Source organism: Sinocyclocheilus grahami, unplaced genomic scaffold (genome assembly GCF_001515645.1).
Source record: "Sinocyclocheilus grahami isolate Dianchi unplaced genomic scaffold, SAMN03320097.WGS_v1.1 scaffold26.1, whole genome shotgun sequence".
Classification (NCBI taxonomy): domain Eukaryota; kingdom Metazoa; phylum Chordata; class Actinopteri; order Cypriniformes; family Cyprinidae; genus Sinocyclocheilus; species Sinocyclocheilus grahami.
In genome coordinates this window covers 770,000-794,456 of record NW_015505205.1, presented here as the reverse complement: position 1 = coordinate 794,456, position 24,457 = coordinate 770,000, and the positions used below count along the sequence as shown (strand labels likewise).

General features: G+C 38.2%; 1 protein-coding gene across 1 annotated transcript in view; it reads left to right on the top strand.

Moving 5' to 3' along the window:
* Positions 1–15,640: 15,640 nt before the first annotated feature.
* Positions 15,641–24,457, top strand: part of nrg3b (neuregulin 3b) — a 165,843-nt gene continuing 157,026 nt past the window's right edge. The window contains exons 1-2 of the mRNA XM_016252171.1: positions 15,641–16,664; positions 16,803–16,814. Coding sequence (XP_016107657.1) covers positions 15,806–16,664; positions 16,803–16,814 — 871 coding nt within the window. The 5' untranslated portion in view covers positions 15,641–15,805. The remainder of the gene's footprint in view (positions 16,665–16,802; positions 16,815–24,457) is intronic.

The following is a 24,457-nucleotide window of genomic DNA, read 5'->3' as shown; positions in this document are numbered from 1 at the left end:
TAGGCAATTTAAAACAATTACACTACCGGTCAAATGTTTGGGATCAGAATGATTTTTAATGTTTTTTAAAGGAGTTTCTTATGCTCATCAAGGCTGCATTTATTTGATTAAAAATACAGGAACAAATTTAATACTGTGAAATATTATTATGATGTAAAATAAAGTTTTTTCTATTTTAATATACATGAAAATCGAATTTATTCCTGTGATGCAAAGCTGAATTTTCAGCATCATTACTCCAGTCTTCATTGTCACATGATCATTCTAATATGCTGATTTATGATCAGTGCTGGAAACTGTTGTGCTGCTTAATATTTTTTTGGAACTTGTGATACTTTTTTTCAGAATTCTCTGAAGAATAAAAAGTTAAAAAGAAGAGCATTTATTTAAAATAGAAATCTTTTCTAACAATACACACTACCGTTCAAAAGTTTGGGGTCAGTAAATTTTTATTGTTTCTTTTTTTGAAAGAAATTAAAACTTTTATTCAAGTGATAGCAAAGATTTATATTGTTAGAAAAGATTTATATTTTGAATAAATGCTGTTCTTTTTAACTTTTTATTCATCAAAGAATCCTGAAAAAAGTATAGCAGTTTCCCAAAAAAATATTTGTAAGCACAACTGTTGCCAACATTGATAATTCTAATAAAAAAAGTAGCATATTAGAATGATTTCTTAAGGATCATGTGACACTTTAGACTGGAGTAATGGCTGATGGAAATTCAGCTTTGCATCACAGAAATAAATTATATTTTAAAGGATATTAAAGTCGAAACCATTCTTTTAAATTGTAATAAAATTTTTCAAGATTACTGTTTTTTATTTACATTTTTTTATATCAAATAAATGCAGCCTTGATGAGCATAAGAGACTTCTTTAAAAAACATTACAAGACTTACTGATCCCAAACATTTGAATGGCAGTGTATATTAATATAAACTTAAAATATGATAATTTTCTAGGGAGAAGAAACTGTGTCCATGTGTGTCCAGATGTGATGATGGTCTAGTAGTCAGAGTTTCTCCAAATCTGGGACACAGGATAAGGACATGCAGGGAGCTGACTCCTAAGGGATCTCTGTGGAAGCTGGGCAGGTCATGGATGTGGCGTGCAGAGTTGTTCAGTGCTGCAGCTGCTTTCTCAGGGACTTGAGTATTTCTCTGCGAAATCTCTTGCTCTGTACCGTAAGCCTCCATCACAGAGGTAAGCTGTGACTTTAAATCAGAGCTCTGCAGTGTCACATATTTGATGCCCAGTGAGTGTTTGGCTTCTAAGCTCCTGCGTCAGGATGGTGAAATTCTGGGACGTGGTTGAACAATGGCTGAGTCAGAGGGGCTGGCAAGCATGGATTTTGGGATGGCTGACATTGGACAGTATGAGGCTGAGGACAGAACAAAGTCTTATGAGACTTAGGAGACAAATAGTGCAGTGTTTCAGCCTGTTCTCTCAGTAAAATGCAAATTTTATGTAAGGAATTAAAGGAATTGCTCATCCGAAATGAACTATACCTTTCAGCCAGACTTTACAGTGCAGATTTAAGACTGCCAGAATCTTAATTAATAAGATGGCAATCAGCATGTCCGTTGCCCCCCATACTAGAGTGAAGCTCACTAAATGATTTGATATCGTAAGCATAGTTACTTGATTTTCTGATTAGAAGATTAGATTGTTCTGTAGCCTATTATTAGAAAGGTCTATGTAATCAACAGAAAGTACGGTTTCAGGATTGCTCACTAATGCTTTTCTATGCCTTGCTTTATATTCACCATTCTGCCATTAATTGAAAGATTCATTTTTGTGGTCCCATTCTTATGGCATACGATTTCGGTTTTGTTGGATTTGTTCTTTAAAAGAGTGCAAGCTTTTAACTCGTAATTATGACAAAAAAAATATGTTTGTGAACTGTTAAAGGGGTCATGAACTGCCTCTGCTTTTTATTTTGTACTGTTCTCTGAGGTCCACTTATAATGTTGTCAAGATTTTTACATCAAAAAACATCATAATTTTAAAGTAATAGGCTATTTTCTGTCCTGTTTTTGACCCCCCTCATCAGAACGCTCTGTTTGAATAGGTGTGGACTATTGAAGTCTCTGAAGTAAACGCAAACTGCTATGATTGGCTTGTGTACGCATATTTGACATTCTACATCCTTCATAGAGGAACGCTGCTGTGATTTAGGTTAAAAACGCACAAATGCTCAAATACTCAGTACTCTAGTCAAACAATCTGTTTAGCAGACAAAGCAATAGTGAAACATCACTTAATAAAAACTCACACTTGTGTGTTGCGACATGACTGTCGGATACAGTATAATCGGCACAGCATTGTAGAAGAACCTAGCTGGATGGAAAAATCATACTGTAGAGTTGGAGTGGCAGGGAAGACAAGAAGCTCAGTCTTTGCCAGGTTGAGCTGTAGGTGATATTCTTTCATCCATGCCGAGATGTCTGCCAGGCAGCCTGAGATCCGTGCAGCTACCGTTGGATCATCTGGTTGAAATGAAAGATAGAGCTGTGTGTCATCAGCATAGCATTTTAGTTTCAATCTTTTTAAAAATCCTGCGTCGAGTGAACTAAAGACTTACTGACGCGGTCTGGCACTTCATTAAAAATAAAGTTCATTGACCCTTTCATAACGTTGGGATCAGAAGGAATGCAATGCAAACAGTTTTTGCCACAACTTGGCACTGCACAGCATCTTGTGCTCTTCAGAGCCATCTTTATTGTTTGGTCTCTGTGTAGACCTGCGCTTTTCACCTTTCACCTGCACGTTTCAATTTAAAAATGGCGCTATTGTGCATTCTACGGGCTCACAGTTTCAGAACAGTTCACAATCAATAAATACAGTGCATTGATGCCAAACGATTGCTTATGATTGACTTTTGATTAATTATGACAATGTTTACTTTATGATGTTTATATTGTAATATATTGTAGTTGGTTAAGTGCATATTTTATGTCCTGCAACTTTTTGAATGGGCAGCCAGAAGTAGTAAAGCATAGACATTTTAAAATAAGAGTTGCAGTTTATTTCAGGCTTGTTTATAATAATTTTTTCCTAGTTATTATTGCTATTTTGGTTGCATAATAAACTGTATCTGGCAGAGGTGGGGCAAGTCACACATGTTCGAGTCTCAAGTCCTTACCATCAATTCTCAAGTCGTAGTGCGAACAATCCAGATAGGGCAAGTCGAGTCCTGCTAAGGATCAAGTTGAGTCAGGTCAAAGTTTTTTTTTTTTTGCTACAAACATATTTACTTTTCCCTCTGAAATCAACTTTATTAATGACACATTTAAAATAATATTTTAAATATACAATTTTGAATATAGAAATATTAAATAAAATGATAATTTTAATTATGAAGTTACAACTGCCAACAGGTGGCGGCAAATCACGTCTTAATGAGTGAGTCACAGAAGCATTCGGTCAAATGATTCATTCAAAATAGCTGATTCATTCAGAAACCAAACAAGAATGGGTCACTGAATTACTCAAACAATTCATATAAAACCCCCGGATTTGTAACATGTTTATTGTATTGCTCACATGTAACTCTTTTTAATTTTGTGGCTGTACTGAACTGTTACTGAACTCAATATCTCATTGGGTAATTGTGCTGTTGTTCTGGAAACACTGCTTAATATCATATGTTATAAATATAACAAAATAACTCATACTAGGGCCATTTTGCCACCATATTTCAATTTCGGGTGCATTACAGTGCAATCGATAAAACACTGTGGTATCTGTGGCATTTATTTCAATACTCTTGTAGCTTCCTTCTGGGCTGCCCCATCACAAAAAGGAAAGACATTGTTTAACACATATTCAATATATAGATTTTAGTAGTATCAGCAAAATACAGTTTGAAACAGAAATATTTAATAATGTACTTTTTATATTCTAATAAAGTAAATTATTATTTTGCTTGTAAATGTCTCCTTGTAAAGAAAAAAAAAGCACATTATTTGATACATTTTCATTGCACCACAAAAGTTTTTTTTAGTGCGCTCCTAAATTTTTCAACTTTTTCAACTGAATATGTGCAATTAGTGTCTACCAAACTGGCATCGGACGATGTCTACAGTGAAACATCGTGATGGACGATCGGTGGCGGGGTTAGGGGTATGCCTGAAGCGTGAAACAAATAACGCGTTATATGGAGCCACTAAAAGGTTAGCCGCTTGCTAGCCTGTTGCATTACAGTACATGAAAGTGCTCTTACCATATACACAGAGTAAGGTGAAATGTCTGATAGGACGATGGCGAATGATTTGCAGATCCTGAGCACCAATGACAAATATCTAATCTTGTCAAATGTGTGGTAAGTACTGCCACTCCATAGTATAGAGTAATTTTATACAGTCACCTATGCTTACTTACCCAATGAGAAAGAGTATTGAAATATGTTTTTTATCCTCCCATCTCGTAGGCTATTTATTCCCTTTAGGGTTTCCGTAGTACACTTAATTTCCTTTCCGAACACGGAACTGGGATGTGGCGGATTGCGGGAGAGGGGGTGGTGGGGGTGAAGAATCACGATGTCAGCTTAACATCGTGATGTCTGTCAGTCTATTGGTCCAACCCTATGTGCAATCAATAAATTTGTACTTGGCCAACTTAAAGCTGCAGTCCGTAACTTTTTTGAGTTAAAAATGATCCAAAATCTATATTTGAGCAAGTACATAACCAGACAGTGTTCAAAACTATCGTCTTACTTTAGCCCGATTCACAACGGTTAGTTTATAATAATGTTTTCTCATTTGAGTGGTATGGGTAGGTTTCCGCGGGAAATTCGAGCATGGCACTGCGTCATTACGTCACGTCTGTAAACATAAAGAAGTTGTCCCGGCTACTAGGTTATCGCAGGTGAGGATCCTGCAGGTGACCGATCATTTACAGCCTTTTCTCACAGCAGCCAGAATAATTAAATGTATCATTTTGATGGCGGATTGTAATCCATAAAGGATTATGTACAATACAATACATTACAATACAATACAACTTTATTGTCAACCGTGGTTGAAATTTGTCTTTGACCACACCAGCGAAAACCAAATACACATACAGACACATACTACAAAACACATAAAAACCATCATACTGAATCACATAGCTTTTTGATTGTTTATGAAACACGTGTGAATGAAATTAAATTATATTCCAGTTATAAATGTGCTTCTGATTACAGATAGCCTGGGATTGCAAAGATTTTGTATTTTAAAGAAAACCAGTTCGAAAGGAGCATAATTAGCTTTTTGGGTTAAAATAATTTCTTAATATGAATCTGCAGAAATTGAAATCTACATGCTAATACACACTATACTCAGTCACCAATGCTGATGTTGTTAACATTAATCATTTGAGAATAAAGTATAACAATAATAATAATTCGATCGGTTTGATGTGATATGCGCTAACTTATCTTTAGATTTAATCACCATTGGTAGCAAGATTTATGGTAAAGCTTTTTTCCTCAGTTGGTCAGAACAAACGTGGCGGACTTGTTACTTACTTGTTCAGATGACAATATCCGGTGAAAATGCTTATTTGAATCATATATTACAAAACGTAGGCTAGAATCTGTGATTGCAAAGTACAGTAAATATCCACACCGGTGCGGTGACTGACTGCCACACATACTCTTCAGAACATTAGATTCATCCGCGCTGGAGCCGTGCCGACTCACAACCCACGCAAGCTAGATAATTCCGCACATAGCACAGGTTTTCAAACATAGATGGCGACAAAGAGGCAAAACTTACGGACTGCAGCTTTAATTATTTACAGTGAAAGGTGCTGTTTTTTCAGAGTTGTTCTAATGCCATGGTTTTAATGCACTTCCTAAAGAACTGTATTGATTTATGATTTAAAAAATCATTTGTGCATAACCTAAACCACTTCATATACTATAAGCTATTATATTGTTTACATCTTGAAAATAATGACTGTCAATTTCACCAAGTACCCATTTAAACATATGTTTACAGCATTATGCAAGTAACCAACTTTTTCCAGCAAGCTTGAAATGAGATGCTGCTGCCAGAATGAATCTGATCCGAGATTCTAAACAAACGATGGCCAAGCATCATTAAAGATAATGAAGTCTTGAGAGTGACTGCAAAGAGTTTAAATAAATCAACCTAAATTGCTTTTAAATGCTTAGTGTTTTAGCCATATGACAACACTGAATTATGTAAATATACTGGAGCAGAGATGTGTAAGATTCCTTAAAATCTGTTTAATTTAGTCCACAGCTTTACAAAAAAATGGTAAGCGTTTCGGTGACAACATGAATTGACAACATGAAAGGTCAAGTTTTGACCAGAATTTTTAAAACCTTCTTTCACTCTTAAATTGTGCACTTTTTGACATTTTGGATTACTGTGGTCTACGGTCTTTTTGGACCTAAGGTGCAGTGAGTTTTTGGTGATTTTTCAGTTTAATTTAGTCCAGCAATTATTTAGTTGAAAATACTGTAAAAATAGAATGAGCTGTGTAAAAGTGGGACAGGTATTTGTGAATTCATAATGCAGCACAGTTCAAAGCTTTTTACTCCCAGAGTTTTTGTGATTGATGTATGACTTGTGGGTTCTGGTTTTCACTTGAACTTTAAGACCAGGTGGGACAGACAAACGGCAAAACTGGGCTAATGGTTTAAAATGTAAAGTAAGTACTGTATGTTCTAGAACAGTCACCTTCACTAAAAAGTGAGACGTGTTTATCATCATTTTTGGTCTATATTTTTGCTAGAAAAATCATGTCCTGTCATTTAAGGTGGTCAAGCAGGTCTTTTATTGTGGCTGCACCAACCATAACAAGCTTGATCAAAGTCATTCCATCAAGCCAGATTAGATCAGTTAATGACTGTGAATGGTCTTTTCAGAAGAGCATGTTTGTTTTTTCAGTAAATTTATTTTGCATTTGACAATATTTGGCATTTCAATTAGATCTAGAAAAAAAGGAAAATCTGAATAAAATGTTTTAAAAATAATGATTATTAAATATAAAACCCCCAACACTGAAGGTTCTAAATGTTTAAGCTATTAATAGAAAACTAGATTTCAGTTTCTTATTTTATTATCCCAAGTTTTGTCCTTTTCGTCCAGGCTGGATGCAGCTTAGCACAAATCTGCTTCTGTGCCTCATTACAGGTGACAGATTTCGCAGACACCGCTCTGAGCACTTAGCGTTACGTTTTATTCATTTATACAGTTCTCCATCACTGGATGGTGTATTATTTAACACATCTGTCTCGCTGTCATACAAATTGTACCTCTCTCATCCAGGAGTGGCAGCCTCTCAAGGCAGTGTTTGGTATCATTCTTGCAAATGCTTCTGTAGTCTTTATCTGTCACAGCTCTAAACAGAAGTATGCCAAAAAATCTAATCCTTGTGTGAAACTCTCTCATCTAGTACATTTCACTGTGGATGGCTGTATGTCCTATATCTCTTAGTAGCACAGGTTGCCGATGCACAGGGACAGTGGTTGCCCTGTTAAAATGAAGGATTTAAGATTTGTGACATGTGAGGCAAAGAACAATAAATGGTTGTTGACAGTGTAGAGGTCGAACCGGGAGTAGACTTTATTCAATAGAGGCTTGAGAACAGTGACACTATATAGGGAAATGCAGTGGAGTAAGTTGCAACTCACTGAACGGTTCATGACAATGTAAAATATGTAAAATAAAAACAGGCATGCGCACATTTATATAGTCTTAGGTTTTATTTGATGCTCTGTTTTACAATATGACTTTCACTGTCTTTACCTGCAGAACATTCAGCCTTCTGGAAGCCAGATACATAAAGCATTTTGTTATTCCTTCTACCCAAATAGAACTATATCCCCACCCAGAACTACACTGCACTGCAAAGGCAAAACTATGCCAACACAGGAGAAAATTTGACTTATGATTGATTTTGACATAAATTTTCACATTCCCTTTTTCTCAAAATCTGGGCATAGCTAGCCTGTCACAGGACAGATCATAACCTGAAAGACCTGATATTGGTCATAACTCCATTTTTACATTGTAAGTGCATTTTGCCTTTGCTGTACACTAAAACAGATACCTGCTTTTTGATAGCCTATTGACCTGCTGCTATTCAGGAGGCTAAAGATTGCAGCTCTAGGGGTGCTTCTACAGCCGGTAGTTTGATAGATTTCAAAGAACATGACATCATCAGAATTACTGCAGAATATGGCATAGATAATGTCGAAGAGACACTTTTTTAATCGATTTTGGCTATCAAATTTGATCTCCTTCTGTTGATTCCAGCCTGAAAGGTTATATGCAATGTTTGGCATTATAAAACAATCTGTTAAACAGTCTGACAGTCTGTTAAAACAAAAAAAGAAGACATTTAAGTTTCATTTTAATAGTTCAATGTAAACCAAAGATGCTTGAGCTAATTTAGTTTAATCTCAGTTATTTTTAAACGATTAAAGTATTGCTTATGCGTCTGATGTGTATGCAGGCTGATGTGGCAGTCATTAAGTTGTCCAGGTTGGATAGTTTCTGCCTTTTAATCACATAATACAACGTAACTCATTTCTGTTTAAGAGTGCAGCTGTTCTTCTGGTGAATTTCACTGCTTTTTAATTAGTCTGATTCCTACCTTTTAAAATTTTCAACAACAACAACACCTCATTACAAAACCAGTATATACATGGCAACGTAGAGGCATACTATGGAATGCATATGGCGTAATGAATGGTAGTCAGGGTCAGTCTTAAAGAGATGCAAAATATAATACATTTATTCATTCTATAGCCTGGAGTAGGGGTCAGGGTTTTGTATCGTTTCATTTTAACAACATAATGTAAAAGCCTACTATGAAATACATGCATATTGAATGGTAGTCCGGGTCTTTTTAAGTTTGCTCCTAAGTATAATACATTTCATTCATTCAAAATCATAGACCAGGTGTCAGGACTTCTAACATGTTCCTTATTTTTTATTTATTTATTTGTTGACTTATTGGTCCCATAGCCTTTTGTCCTGTATCCTTTTGATGGTGCACAGTCTAGTTCATTTTGCATCATATTCGGGTAAAGAAAGACCTACTTGGTCAGCAAGAAACCATCTACTTGATGCTAGAGCAATCACCCACATTTGTTTTGTGCCGTTGGGGCATCTGTTTCTGAAAATGTTGATGTTGTAATAATTAGAAACTCATTCAAATAACTGAACAGCAGAACAAACTGTGCGGAAAAAAAACTAATAAATTAACGACAAATGTGTAAAGACTTTGTAATTAGAAATGTTCTAAAAGTGCAGATGACTTCACAGAAATTAAATAAAGCAGAACTTTCAGTTCTACCTATATAGTTTACTTGCAAATAAGTGCCTCAAGCAAAGCCTTTAGCTTCTTTCAGAGATTTGATACCACATAATTTTGCAAACAAATCCAGTAACCTGGTACTTATGACTTTGTGTCCAGGTGGACTGTCTGGAACCTAAACCACAGACAACCCCAATTCCAGAGAAGTTGTGACATTTTTAAAAATGCAATAAAATCAAGAATCTGTGATTTGTGATTTGTGATTTGTTCATTCTCTTTAACTTTTATTTAATTGACAAAAGTACAAAGAAAAGATTTCCAAACTTTTCAATGACTAATCGTAAATGTATTTTGTAAATCTGAACAAATTTTGATTTTAATGGCTGCAACACATTCCCAAAAAGTTGGGACAGAGGAACATTTAACACTGTCACATCAACTTAGGGCTTATGCCACAATTACGTAATCGTTCAAAGCGGCAATTACGATGCGTTTTTTCTTCTTCTTTCTACATGTTATCTTAAGGGTTTTTCCAATTATTTAAATTTTAGTTTTAGTATAACATTATAATACCATGTGCTTTCTCTCTCTCTCTCTCTCTCTCTCTCTCTCTCTCTCTCTGTGCTGAAGGAGGAAAGCCCTCGTTCAAAAGGGCTACTCTTCCTAGTGCTCTTTCTTAATTCAGGAGAGTGGTAATCCTTAGTGACAGGCATCTATTACAGCTGCCGTGACAATCTGTCACTCACAGCCGCCATGGTAACTGCACTCTCTGAAGATGCATTAGAGGGCCTCCCGCCCCAGCTGCTCATTGTGACATCATTAACTAAGAGGGCTCTTTGATTAAGAGGTTTCTGACCAAAAGGGACAGAGTGAACTTATATTGTTATATTGCAATGAAATCATTTCATATTGCAGTCTGACACAATATTACATAAAAATGTACTTGTTTGAAATTACACGCAACTTTTGTCACAACTAAACTACATTTTGAAACTGCTATTGAATTTAACCACAGCTGATCCAAAATTCAGCATTTAGAGTGCTTACAAGATCCAAGAGCAGAGACCTTATTAGATTCAAGCTCCAAGCATTCACTTTTTTAAAAATATATATGAAGTTAAAACTCACCAAGCACCAAATGAGAGTAAAAATCAATGTTGGTGAGCATATGAAACAGTGTTACTTGCCAGTTTATTATTAAGTGTAACAATGCCTGAGAATGCAACATGATTTGGCGCGATTATCAAATCTCAATGAGTGCGTTGTAATTGTATAAATATTTAATGAAATTACCCTGCAGTTTTCGGCCAAAATAAAAGCCTTATGGTTTAACAGTTTGAAAACAAAGCAGCAACAACCGTAATAGTATTGGAATTGTATTGTTGTTATATAATAATAATAATAATAATAAATCAATAATTATAGATTTTATTTTTATAATTTAAGTAATAATTAAATAAATTATTATTATTATTATTAATGCAAATTGCAATTAGATGTGTTTGCCTAATTTTTTCTGCCTGTTTTTAAATGAAATAATGCACATATTTTCATGCCTGTACAATATATAAAACATTTATGGCTGGTAAATTTTCACCAACTATTGGTAGGCCCCATTTTTAAGTTGTCAATAACATATGTTTTGTATCTTTAGTATTTTTTTACATGTGTATCTTTATTATTGTTAAGCATAATAAAACATAATAATTAAATAAAACGTAATAATAATTAAACATCTTTTTTTTAATTGTTGCTTTTATTTTTATTTTGTTACTTGTTTATGTTTTGTTATTCCTTTTATATTCATTTTTTAAAAATATATTTTAAAGCATTTTGAGATGCATTTAATGGACGAAGGTTGCTATACAGATAAATATATTATTATTATTTATGTTATTTTTTCCAAGCCTGGGCATCTTATATTTTGTGCATCATGTTGTATTTATCATTTCTAAAGCTTTTAAAAAGCTTTTCCCACCAGTATATTAGAGAAAATGCATTCTGTTTTCTCGTGTGTATGTAAATGTGTGGGTTTGTGTGAATGTGGGTGGATTTCAGTCCAGTCTCAAGTGTAATGGCAAAAAAGACTCTTCCCTTTGAACAGACGGAATCTCTTCCAATCTCTTGAATGCAATTATGTTATTCTGGCAAGGCTCGCCATTAACGATGGATCCAGTTCAATTCAAGGTCAACTGCACCCAAAGATTAAGAAATGACCAGTAAGAAAGTGATTACTCCATTGCACAGACTAATAAGACATTAACCCAACAGAGGATTGCCTTCCTTTAATGGCACAATCTCTTTCATTTTATTTTGTCAATGGCTTCAATCATTCTTTTATAGAACCCGCTTGCTATTTAAATCCATGCGGTAACTCACAAATAAATGTTTAGATGTATACTGACAGTCCTGTCATTTACAATGTCTATTCCTGTGGTATAGGTTTCATTTGCTCTGCAGAGGAAAAGAGATTCAATACATTGGGAATATTGTGCTCATGATGTTACACAGTCCATGTCTCTTTTACTGAGGCTCAAAATCATGCAGAATTGTGTTGTAAACAAGATTTTTCCATCTCAAAACTGATGCTGAGTGAAGAAGAATTTCTGTGCTCTTAAATGTGTTATTGACTTCATGTCATCCGGTGTTGAAGATGACGGCATATCTTATGTAAATATTTGCATCCTCCACGTAAGGAACTGCACCACTGGTATCTTGTTCTCATCTGATGTACCTGCTTTTCTTTTCTTCTCTCATTCTCGCCCTGTCAATTACTCTTTTGTTTCGCCTTGGTGCTCCAGTTGACAAACAAAGGCATCCGTGTGCCCTGTTTTCTTAGTTTCGCACCGTGTTCTCCCTGAGCTTCTCCTATCTTATTAGAAAGAGGTCCTATGTGAGGTCACCACACATTTAATTGTCTCTGCTCCTGCAGAAATGCCCACCTGTCAATCAAGTGCTGTCAATCAGAGCTTAAATGTGTTCAAATCCACCCCAGGTCACACTCATGGTGGTTGTGCATTCACAGTCTAGTGCCCCCCAGAGGAAAGGGTTTATACAAAGGCAATTATTGATTGTTTGCAGAAGGATCTGCTTGAATGAGGGCTTTAACCTTCTTCTGTATTGTGTGGTAAGTGGTCTGTTTTTGTGTTGTGCTTTTGTGTGTGTACAGTATTTTGTGATTATGCAATTTTCCTAAGATGGCAAGATGCCTGGGTTGATCCAGATTTTATGAGGTGTGTCGTCTTGTAAATAAACCATGGTTTCTGTTTCTCTGTTCTGTTCTGAGTGTCAGTAGCTGTCTTTATGGTTTGTGGTTGGGTGACACTGAAGAAAAAGGTAGCTGTTTCTTCAGTATTGCAGGTTAGTTTGCAGATACTTCAATGTAGAATGTGTTTAAGCATATAATGTATCTGGTTGCCATGACGGTAACTTCACAAGTTTGTTTCTGCTCCCTACAGTTCTCTTGGTGCAAGCAGCTTTTCACGAAAAGCCTAAACGAAAATGTGTTTCAACATCAAGTTGAAAGAAGCCCATCCATTTATCTGTACAAGATGTGAAAAGGAAAGAAAGACACTTTGCTTTCACTGTAAAAGTTCAGTTTGGGCAGAATTTTCTTCTGACAATGTTAGATGTGGAATTGGTGTCATGGTTTTATGCTGATAATTAATTTATATCTAATATTTAAAGTAATCATGAACTTTTTTCTATAGATTTTATTATGATTTATTGTTTTTATTATTATTATTATTGACCTTGTAATGTTTAATCAGAGTAACTGGATCTTTCGGAAAATGACAGTCATCTCTTTGGTGATGTATGCTGTGCTTCTCCAACCATTTAAAGTGTTCACCTAAAAAGTTCCTTTCTTTTGTTAAACACAAAAGAGGAATGTTGGTACCCAAACAGTTGATGGTAGCCATTGACTTCCATAATATTTTTTTGAATACCATGGAAGTCAATGGGGACCATCAGCTGTTTGGTTACAACATTCCTCAAAATATCTTCTTTTGTGCTCAACAGAATAAAGAAACTCATATTGATATGGAAATTGAGGCTGAGTAAATGATGACAAAATTACGAAAATTCTGCACAAAAATAATTTCTGCATGAAAATTCTGTCAAATTTTTTTTACATGCAGTTTATCTTTTCAGACCAGTGTGTTACAAATGACAATGAAAATTCAGTTTTATTAAACAGCAGTTTCTCTAAATTTGATATGATTTGTGATTGATCAGTTTTATTCGCAGTGTGATGGAAAAATATTTAGAAAACCTCTCCATAAAAAAAACTTGCATGCAGAAGTTTTTGTGGGTCTGAAAAGACACATAAACAGTTGTTCGTTCAAATTAAAATGTTTATCGCAACAAATTTTAGCACCGAACATTAATCTCATTGTGAACAGGCCTTTAAACCCTGCCTCTCCACAATCACATGAATTTTTGAGTGCAATGACCACATCTCAAAATCCAATCAACAACTGATGGATAGAAGTCACTGCCATACTTTTCTTTTTCTTTTTCAATTGCCCTCTACCCCTGAGTGTTCTGGTTCGAGACAAGTCGCCCTACAATGGCACAAAGACTGTATGTCTCTATCTGTCTTCCAGAAGCCTCCCTTTATGCCATCCCCCGGGCACTCAGGGTGTGTCTGTGAGATGGGCATCTGGGAGGATTTGAACTACTTTACCTGTGTTGCTCTTTCTCAACAACTATTGCTGCTGGATGTGATACTGAAACAAATCTCATGTCCTTTCCTTTCCTTTCCTCCTTCCTTTTTATTTCCTTTCCTTCCTTTCACTGCCTTATTTTCTTTCCTTCCTTCCTTTCTTTATTCCCTTTCGTTTCTCCTTATTTCCTTCCTTTGTTCCTTTCTTTTCTACCCCTTCCCATTCCTTACCTACTTCTTTCTTTTTATTTTATTTCCTTTACCTCTCTTTCTTTCCTCCATTTATTCTCGTATTCCTTCTTTCTCTCTTCCCTTCCCTTGTTCCTTCCTCTATTCTCACTTTTCCTTTTTTAAATTCTCTTCCATCCTTTCGTCCTTTTTTCCTTACTTCCTGCTCCCCCTCCCACCTTTCCTTCCCCTTCCCTTCTTTCCTAGTTTTCTTTCCCATTTTCTTCTTCACTTCTTCCTTGCTTTCTTGTTCACTTCAGGTTTCCCTTCCCTTATCCCTTGCTCAAGAAATTTATAACTAGCATCATTCACACACCCCCACCCCTCTCTGAGACACACACACTCTAGAAAACACACATGCAGACACACACTGCAGCCTCTAAGAAAAGCAGCCGCATCAGTTTTCAGAGCAGTGCTCTCTCCTTTCCCCCCTCCCTTCTCTATCTCACTCTCTCCCAGTCTCATGCTCACCCACTCACTCTCCCTCCTCTTCTGCTTTCTCTCTGTCGCACATTCTATCACTTGCTCTCTCTCTCTCTCTTGTTTCCGCTCTCTCTCTCTCTCCCTCTGCTTGCTTCTCTCACACTCTGTGTGCCTGTGTTTCTGCCAAGGTCTGAGTCTTTCAGTGTGGGAATGTACCAAGCTTAGAGACAGAACTGCCTTTGAATTCTGGTGCAATGATGGATGCAGGGCAGAGGCTCGGATGTACACTGACAGAACGGGAGAACTAAGGGCAGGGATTGGGAAAAGGATCTGATGGATTTAACCCTGGCAGCCGTCTCTGCCTGATCAGAGTACATCATTCTCCCCCGCTCTGCTGTTCTCTCCTGTGGGGTGGATTACCGGCTGCCCGTGTCTACTCATGCACCGCTGTAGAGACTAGAGGGAAGATCCAAGCTGCGTAGCCAGAGACGAAGTGCCGTGTCGGGAGAGCGAGAGAGTGGAGCTGTGCTTCTGCCGCTACCTGAGCTTCTCCACACACACACACACATATACACACACTCACACACACACACACACACACACAGAGGCAGGGCTGCGCCAGCCGCGACGGCCGATGCGTTAATGCAGCTGTAAGAGAAGATCTGCAGCAGGGAGCTGCCCTCGCTCAAACACTCATGGATGTATAAAGAAAATCTGACTCTGGGCAGAACATAGACGGATCCGCAAAACTTAATTTTTGTTCTATTTTTCATCTCTATATATGGAATGTCTTGGGAATTACCTTCGGTTCTACGGAAGCTGAACTAAAGAGAGGCTCGTTCCCAAAACCCGCTCTTCTCCCAAACCTGGTCCTCTTTGATTCCTGATCGAGTGTGTGTGTATGTGCATGTATGTGTGCGTGTGTACGTGACTATTGGTGTCTTTGAGCTTTAGGGTTTGTTTATTGTATTTGTAAAGAATTACTATTTATGTGTTAATATATATATATATATATATATATATATATATATATATATAGGCTGATGTCTGCTGTGCTATTCATATGAGTAGTCAGTATTGCATGTATCTGTAGCTGTGGAAGAGTGTTAAATGAATATTAATGAGATGCCCAGTTTTGGCTCCCTCCCCAGCCCCCTCCACTGCTTGCACTACTTCCTGGCTGGGCCCTGAACCCCAGAAGCATGAGTGAGAGAACGGCACTAGGGGCCACCATGGAGACCATGACCCTGGAGGAGCCCGGGGGTGAACAAGTCTCTCCCCGGGCCCCAGGGCCCGTCCGCTGTGGCCCCTGTGCGGTGTGGCCCCGCCAGCAGACCTGGCTTTGCGTTGTGCCCCTACTGATGGGCTTTGTGGGCCTAGGCCTCAGCCTGATGCTTCTAAAATGGATTGTGGTGGGCTCAGTGCAGGATTACGTTCCGACTGACCTGGTGGACGCCAATCGCATCGGACAGGACCCCATTTTCCTATCTAAACCCAGTGCCCTGCCCAAGGGTTCTGATGGCTCCACGTCTACCACTTCCGCCCCGCCCTCAGCGGCTCCGGGTTCAGCAACCCGAGCAGCTGAGGGTACAGGTACAGTGCAAAGGACTCGAATTGGGCAGTCCTCAAACCACACGGCCAGTAGCAGCAGCAGCAGTGGAGGAAGTGGAGGGGCCTTAGGGGGAGGCTCGGGAAACAGAGCTCCACACCTGCATAACAGAGTGGGAACGCGACTGACCAACAACACCACCGCCACCCGAGCCACCAATCCTGCCCCACCAGGAGGAAAGGAGGTGACCCCACGCAGCACCACTGTCCGAAAACCCAACGGGGAGGGTGGGAGCCGAAAGGCATCTCCTTCTGGACGGGCTGGGCCACCGAGTACGAGCACGACGACAACTACGATAATGACGAACACAACCACCACCCAAGCGGCCCAAGCGGCCCAACCGACCTCCACCCTCGCGTCCCCCTCCAAGCCCGGTCAACGCTGGAACCATGGGCGCTCCTCTAAGGGCCCTTCAACAAAGCCTACTCGCCCACACCATCGCTTCAGGACGCGTAAGTGTGATCATCTAAACATTTTGATTGTATACATGCATGGATATGGGTGAGTAGATATGTTTGTGTGTGTGAGCTTGTCCCACCATCTGTGATGATGTGATTTTATGATACACCCTTTTTTTCTTTGTCATATAGCCACATTATTTGGTAAGGTCTCATTATTTTGCTTGCTTCTAATAAAATCCCTTCCCAGCTTCTTATGCATCAGGATAGATACCTATTCCAACTCTCTTCTCGGCATTACAAAAGAGGCAGTCATGCAGTCTAATAGTCTTCGTGCTTGCTGCTGAGTTCATTAGTTCTGCATGTCAATGAGAGAGCACATAGGCGACTGCTTTTCATCTCTGTCTTTATCCTCTCTGTATCATGTGTACATGGTGCTGCCCACTTGCTCTGTTTGTTTTATATCAGTTTTCAGGAATAATGACTCCCAGTGTTGCAGCTTCCGTTTTTTCCCAATAGCATTAGCATGTTCTCCCATTTAAAGTAGGTCTGTTGTTAGAGAGAGATTTCACCTGATCTAAAGCAGATATTCAAGGTGAGAGGAGGAGAGACAGATTGAAGGTAAAAGAGGAAGTGTAGTGCTGGAGAGGGTGCTGGCTGCTCTCGTCCTGTCAGTGGAGATCAGGTCTTAGGGTGGAGATTCCATTTAGATAAGTAAAGATATGAGTACTGCAGTAGGTATGGTAGGTAGACTTGAGGCAGTGGATACACTTTAAGACACTCACACAGGGAGTGTGCGCACACACACACACACTCACTCACTCACTAGAGAGAATTGAAGAAGTGAGATATGAGAACACTGCAAATGGGAAATAGTATTTACATTGTAATCTGTGTGTGTATGACTCCATGTATGTCTTTATACATCTGTATGATAATACTGTCAGTTCCAGTGTCAGCATTACTATTTTGAAATTGTAGCTGTCAAGCCACAAGCTACTCATATTTTTGTCAAACTAGTAGTTTGCTACATTAAGGCTACCTATCAGGCTACTTATTCTTTTAAATGCATACATCTTGGTATATTAATTATTCATAAATTTTACAATTTAGTTAGCTTCTTTGTCTTTAATAAAACTAGTGGGGGTTTTAATGAATGAATGAGCAATGTTAATTAGGGTTGCTATACTAATAATATAAAATACAGTAAAAACAGTGAATTGTGAAATATTTTTGCAATTTAAAATTATTATTTTAAAATGCAATTGAAGACTTCAGATTCAATAACCTCTGAGTCCGTCTGAGATTTTTCTTAGATTTTTCTTTTAAATTAGCATTTTTATCAGTCTCCTATGATTAGGTTCAGTAATTTCACTTTAATTGCAATGAGAAGGTTATTAGTCAGTTTATTATTGGGATAAGTCAGTGCCTTATTTTTGAAAATGTCCCATGTTATTTCCATAGGAGCCTGATAAAAATGCTAATTTAAAAGAAAAATCTGAGATGGACTAAGAGGTTTTTGCATTTTAAGTCATCAATTTCACCCTGTGTTGGCAAAGCTGAATTTCCAGCAGCCATTACTCCAGTCCTCAGTGTAAAGTGATTTTTCATAAATCATTCTAATGATAATGATTTGGTGCATTTCTTCTTATTATTGATGACGAAAATGTATCGATGTTGAAGTATTTTTTAAGGATGCACTCCCAATCTGTTCATTCACATGAACCCTAAACAAATCAGTTCAATAACATGAACCTGCTATTGCAATGCTACATGTGACACATTTCAGGAGGGAGCATGTTTGATTGTTCACACTTGGTCACACTATATGGTACACATTGGTAAAAGTAGCTTGTTACTGGAAAAGCTAGCCTATACTAATTTGAAAGAAGCCAATCTGCTTTCAAGCTACTGAGTTAGTGAGGGTGAGTTAGTTATTCTCTAACACTGCACAATTCACTCATGAATCCAGAAAGAATGTGCTGTCTAAACAAAATCCAAGTTTGTTTTCAGTAACTAAAAAAATTCAGTTGTATTAGGGAATGGGGAATTAGCTTTAGTCTGCATGCTAATTTGATGTACTTCTGTAATCAAATCTGGAACGTTGTTTATTTATAAAGCAAGGTGTTAAAAGCAGGCCATCAATTTTGTGTCAGCACCAATTAGTTAGTGTGGAGTTTGAATGTCATCCAGTCCTGGGACTTTAAACAGCCCCTTACAGTTAGAAGACAATTGCAGAGCTAACTTAAATGCATTTCACATTAGTGCTCCTGCTTCTTCTTCAATAATCGTATCTTGGAAATCACAGAGAGGTTTATGGCATATACAAATCTAAGCAGTTAACCATGGTTTGTGTGTTTTCATAAGGGTAACAAGTCAAGATCTGCTTCTTTATGCCCCTAGGCAACGTTCCCATAGCTGACTTTTATCTAAAAAATATATATATATATACATAAATATATATGGTTTTTTTCTGTAGTTATGTGTGAATATGTAAACTGAATCCAGCACTCTAGTCAACAGTGAGAACATAGCGAGCTGCTTGTATAAAGAGAAGCTGATGTATAATTTAATACCACACATTCTCTCTTTCACATTGCAGTGAATTTTTTCTTGAGCTGAAAGTGCCCTGGAGCGAATACTGATAAGGGAAGGGTGGGGGGACAAAGGAGGGCCCTGACCCTGGGGGCAGAGAAGGACGAGAAACCATGCTTTTGGCCAAGGCTCTTGAAGACCACATGGCTGTCTTTTTTATTTATTAATACGTTGACAGTGTCTGTGTCAGGGTCATTGCTAAAATTCACAGGACTTGTGACAAAGTTTTTATGGGTGGGCCCTTTTCCCAGTCTATATATCCATGAAGCAGTGTTTCTCAAGTGGTGATTCCTGACCCAAAAACAAATATTAAAATGGCTGCTGAAAAACAAGCAAGCAAAATATATATTAGTTTGGGGTTGGACACATTTTTAAATGTTTTTGAATGCTTACCAAGGCTGCATTTATTTGATTAACAATACAGTAAAACTGTAACGTTCCCAATAGCATTATCATGTGCTCCTATTTTAAATTATGAAATATTATTACAGTTTAAAAGGAGTCCAGTCAAATCTGGAACGTTGTTTATTTATAAAGCAAGGTGTTAAAAGCAGGCCATCAATTTTGTGTCAGCACCAATTAGTTAGTGTGGAGTTTGAATGTCATCCAGTCCTGGGACTTTAAACAGCCCCTTACAGTTAGAAGACAATTGCAGAGCTAACTTAAATGCATTTCACATTAGTGCTCCTGCTTCTTCTTCAATAATCGTATCTTGGAAATCACAGAGAGGTTTATGGCATATACAAATCTAAGCAGTTAACCATGGTTTGTGTGTTTTCATAAGGGTAACAAGTCAAGATCTGCTTCTTTATGCCCCTAGGCAACGTTCCCATAGCTGACTTTTATCTAAAAAATATATATATATATACATAAATATATATGGTTTTTTTCTGTAGTTATGTGTGAATATGTAAACTGAATCCAGCACTCTAGTCAACAGTGAGAACATAGCGAGCTGCTTGTATAAAGAGAAGCTGATGTATAATTTAATACCACACATTCTCTCTTTCACATTGCAGTGAATTTTTTCTTGAGCTGAAAGTGCCCTGGAGCGAATACTGATAAGGGAAGGGTGGGGGGACAAAGGAGGGCCCTGACCCTGGGGGCAGAGAAGGACGAGAAACCATGCTTTTGGCCAAGGCTCTTGAAGACCACATGGCTGTCTTTTTTATTTATTAATACGTTGACAGTGTCTGTGTCAGGGTCATTGCTAAAATTCACAGGACTTGTGACAAAGTTTTTATGGGTGGGCCCTTTTCCCAGTCTATATATCCATGAAGCAGTGTTTCTCAAGTGGTGATTCCTGACCCAAAAACAAATATTAAAATGGCTGCTGAAAAACAAGCAAGCAAAATATATATTAGTTTGGGGTTGGACACATTTTTAAATGTTTTTGAATGCTTACCAAGGCTGCATTTATTTGATTAACAATACAGTAAAACTGTAACGTTCCCAATAGCATTATCATGTGCTCCTATTTTAAATTATGAAATATTATTACAGTTTAAAAGGAGTCCAGTCTTCAGTGTCACATGATCCTTTAGAAATCATTCTGATATGCTGATTGAGCTCTTTACAAACATATCCCATCCCAGTTGAAAATGGTAGTGTTGCCTAATACAATTTTTTTATTTACTTAATATATTTTTATTAACTATTAATATCATATTTAATTCAATATTTAACTGGACCAAAACCTTACTGGGCACCCCACTCACAGGGTCCATGACAATGTACCTGGTTTGCTCACATGACAACAGTGGACAGAAAGCATAGTTGTTTGACGCATTATTGCAGTGATATGCTTTTTTGAACAGTGTGCAGCTTTCCGAAAGTGTGTGAAATTTCTTTATATTGTGAAATATGAGATGGTTGGAGGACAGATTTGCTTCTTGAAATAGATCTGCATCAAACAAGGGAGGTGTACTTGTTGGGCCAAGCTGTTTTATGAATAGAAATGGCAAATAGAAAAGAGTAGTGGACTGTAAGTTGGATTTTGAATGTGCAATATTGTGTCGGGTAATACATCATTGTATAATATAATACAAGCTCGTTCCGCCCCTGCTTGGACTTTCTCTCTGAGGATCATCTGAGAGGGAACATGATGAAATGCACTGGTAGCGGCCATGGGCGAACGCATCCATCTTTACGACTGCAAAATGATCTCATGTTTTGGTGGGACTTATATGGTAATGCACCGGGAGAGACTATGTTGTATTTTCCATAGGATCCCAATTGAATAAGCGAGACACTAACATCGTTTTAAAATCACCCCAATGAGACTGCATCTCTCATTCGTATCTGTATTATTATCCGATTGTTCTGAAGGATGACATGCAGCCGTCCATTAGCAGCAGCGCTGAAACCTGAGCCACTCATCTTCTTCCCTGCCTTCCAACTCCATTTCTTTCACCCTGATGCATGTCGTCCTCCACCTTTACATTTCCTACTCTAATATTATCCTTTATTCTGTCCTCCTCCTCCTCTTTATCCTTATTTCATTTTCCCTCTCTCCCCCTGTCTTCATGCCTGAGTTTCCTGTATGTGTTTTTCACAGTTGGTCTCTATGTCCTATCTATGTTCGGGGTTGATTTGGCTCAGGGGCCAAGCCTCATTACTTCCTGTGTAAGGAGGCAGTGGGTGGCTGGCGCTCTAAATGCAGCTGACTATCTGCCTTTGGAGGGCGGGAATGCTTCTTCTCTGACACATCATTGTGATTCCATGCACACCTTACGCGGCACAGTCGGAAGCCGGCGTGGTTGAGCGGATTTTGTCAGGTATGAAAGCACAGTGGCATCGGGAGAGAAACACTGAGAACATGTCAGGCTAAAGCCTGGGGAAAAACATAGCCAGAAAATCACACTTTGGCTGCTAAAATAGAAGGCTCAAGGACGAGAAAAGCTCCGACGTGGCGATTAATAATTTTGACGTGCTAACATGTAGCATGCACTCAAGTACGGCATACACCGCAACCCCTGTGGCTCCTGAGGGGAAGGTGTACCATAAAATCATACACAGGGATTAAAGACAGAAATCCATTTAGCGCCGTCTCATGGGAGGTCAGTGAGGCTTTCGCCTGGACCAAGAGGAGTGTAGTTCCAGCTGCTGCTGCCACACTGCACTCCCCAGATACCAGCAACAGGGTAGCCACGTGATGCTCGACCACCAATCACAACCTTAGAGGCTCAGAGAGTGAGAGACGACCCTTGAGGGAGAACTTCTCACTCCACCTAATGTTTTCCAGGCTGCTCCGAAATGAATTACTGCTTTTATCTTGCAGATTAGCTGACTTTTATCGGCAAAAAGTGACGTGACATTTTCAGTAGACTTCCAAGTTGTCCTCATGGTCTTTGTGTAACTGTACACTTACAGACAGTCCTCTCCGGAGCGGCCTTGTTTGTTAGTGACATTTTAGTACACCGTGAGTGCCAGGCTCTCTCCTCTGTCTGGAGAGAGGGCGAGATTAATGCGCCCCGATGTGTATTTGCGGTAAGTGGCAGTGAAGGCCATCTTAGGCTTCTTTAATGTCACCGTGTGATGTATGTGGACAAAATGTCTGCTGGGAAGCTTAGAGTTTAGGGAGGACAAATGTCGCAGTGTAGGCTAAAATATTAATGCTCAGAAAGAGAAACATATAGAACGCATGTGGCAGGAAGTGTAAATAATTGATCAGGCCTCTTTTTAAAAGTGGTAGGGATGTCCCATTCCAAGCACAGGGAAATGGAGTCATGTGTGCATGTTTTTCACCGCAACATAGACTTTCAACATAAGCGATATGATGGAGCATTTCATGGGAAAACACACAATGCCACAACCTGCTTGTACCAGTTATGCTGAGGCAGCCAGCACTTATCTTATCCTTTTGTAATCCACAGATAGGAATAGATAGGACTTACAAAACAATCCAGTTAATAGAAAAACAGTATCTTGAGGAATTTGGTAATTTATGGTAATTTATGGTAATTTCAAGACTGAAAATTCTATAGTGGTCAAGTCTGGTTTGGACTCATTTAGTGACCAAACCAGAGGTGTTTCTAGCTTTTTTAATCAATACTGGGGCACAGGTCCTCTATCAAAAAAAAAGTGTCCCTATATTTGGATAAGTTGTCATTGCTTGCAGTAGAGAGTTGTTCAGAAGCTGAATGCACAATAAAGGGCTGCTTCATCATTGACAAACAATAGAAGACATTTGCAAGTTTTGTTTCCCGCAGTGGATTGTAAATATACATCTCATCCAGTGCTCTTTTTGTTTTTTGTCTCTTAAAGTATCCCGCTACTATTTTGGTGTGAGAAACAGCTGCAAATGATTCAGTGCCTGAGTGAACTCTTTGAATGAATTATATGCAATCCCTATCATCAAACAAGGATTTATCAGCAATATTTTACTGGGGCACAGCTGTATTTGACTGGGGCTTGTGGCCCAGTAAAAACGCCCCTGTTCCAAACCTGTATGGCTGGCTTTCTTCTGTGAATACACTAAAGGAGATTTTTTTAAGAAGGTCCTGGTTGCTTTCAAGCTTCAAATAAGCTCCATAAAAGTGGTCCATGTGACTTTTAGCACTTTATTTCAAGTCTTCTGAAGCCTTACACTAGTTCTGTGTAAGAAAAGGACCGTGCTGTCTATGTTGATCTCTTATTCTTTGGTCTCTTATTGCCTTTCCCACCACCTACCCATTCGTTCATAGGCTGAAACTCACATCTTGTCCTATAACAAGATATGACATGACATTATTGCATACTGCTGTGGCAGAGTAAAGGGGATTACAGTTCAGTTATTGCATATCTTCTGTATTGAATTACGCAAGTTATCAGCTCACCTCCGAATGGATAGATAAGCATAGATAGAAGTGACATTTGGGCTTTCTGCACCTGGTACGTTGGAATGCTCATAAGAGGCTAAAGTACTTAGAGAAGAATGGAACTGTATGTATTTGTGGATGTAGACTCCATTTTGACACTCTTCTCTAGCTAGAGTTGGTGCACTGGCCTGTGGGGAGAGCAGGTGCTGTCAAATGACTGCATTGAGATGCTTTGCAGGCTCGATCTGCTGCGCTGCATCATTCAACTGGGCTGGAGAAATGCATAACAATTTTTATTAAATTGTTAAATAAAATGGTAAATTAATATATTTTAATTCTGTTCCATTTATTTCTTTAGCACTTTTCACTGTACACAATGTTTAGATACTATAGTATAGCTTACTTTTTTATGATATAACAATCACAAGTCACTTTAATGTTAATATATATATA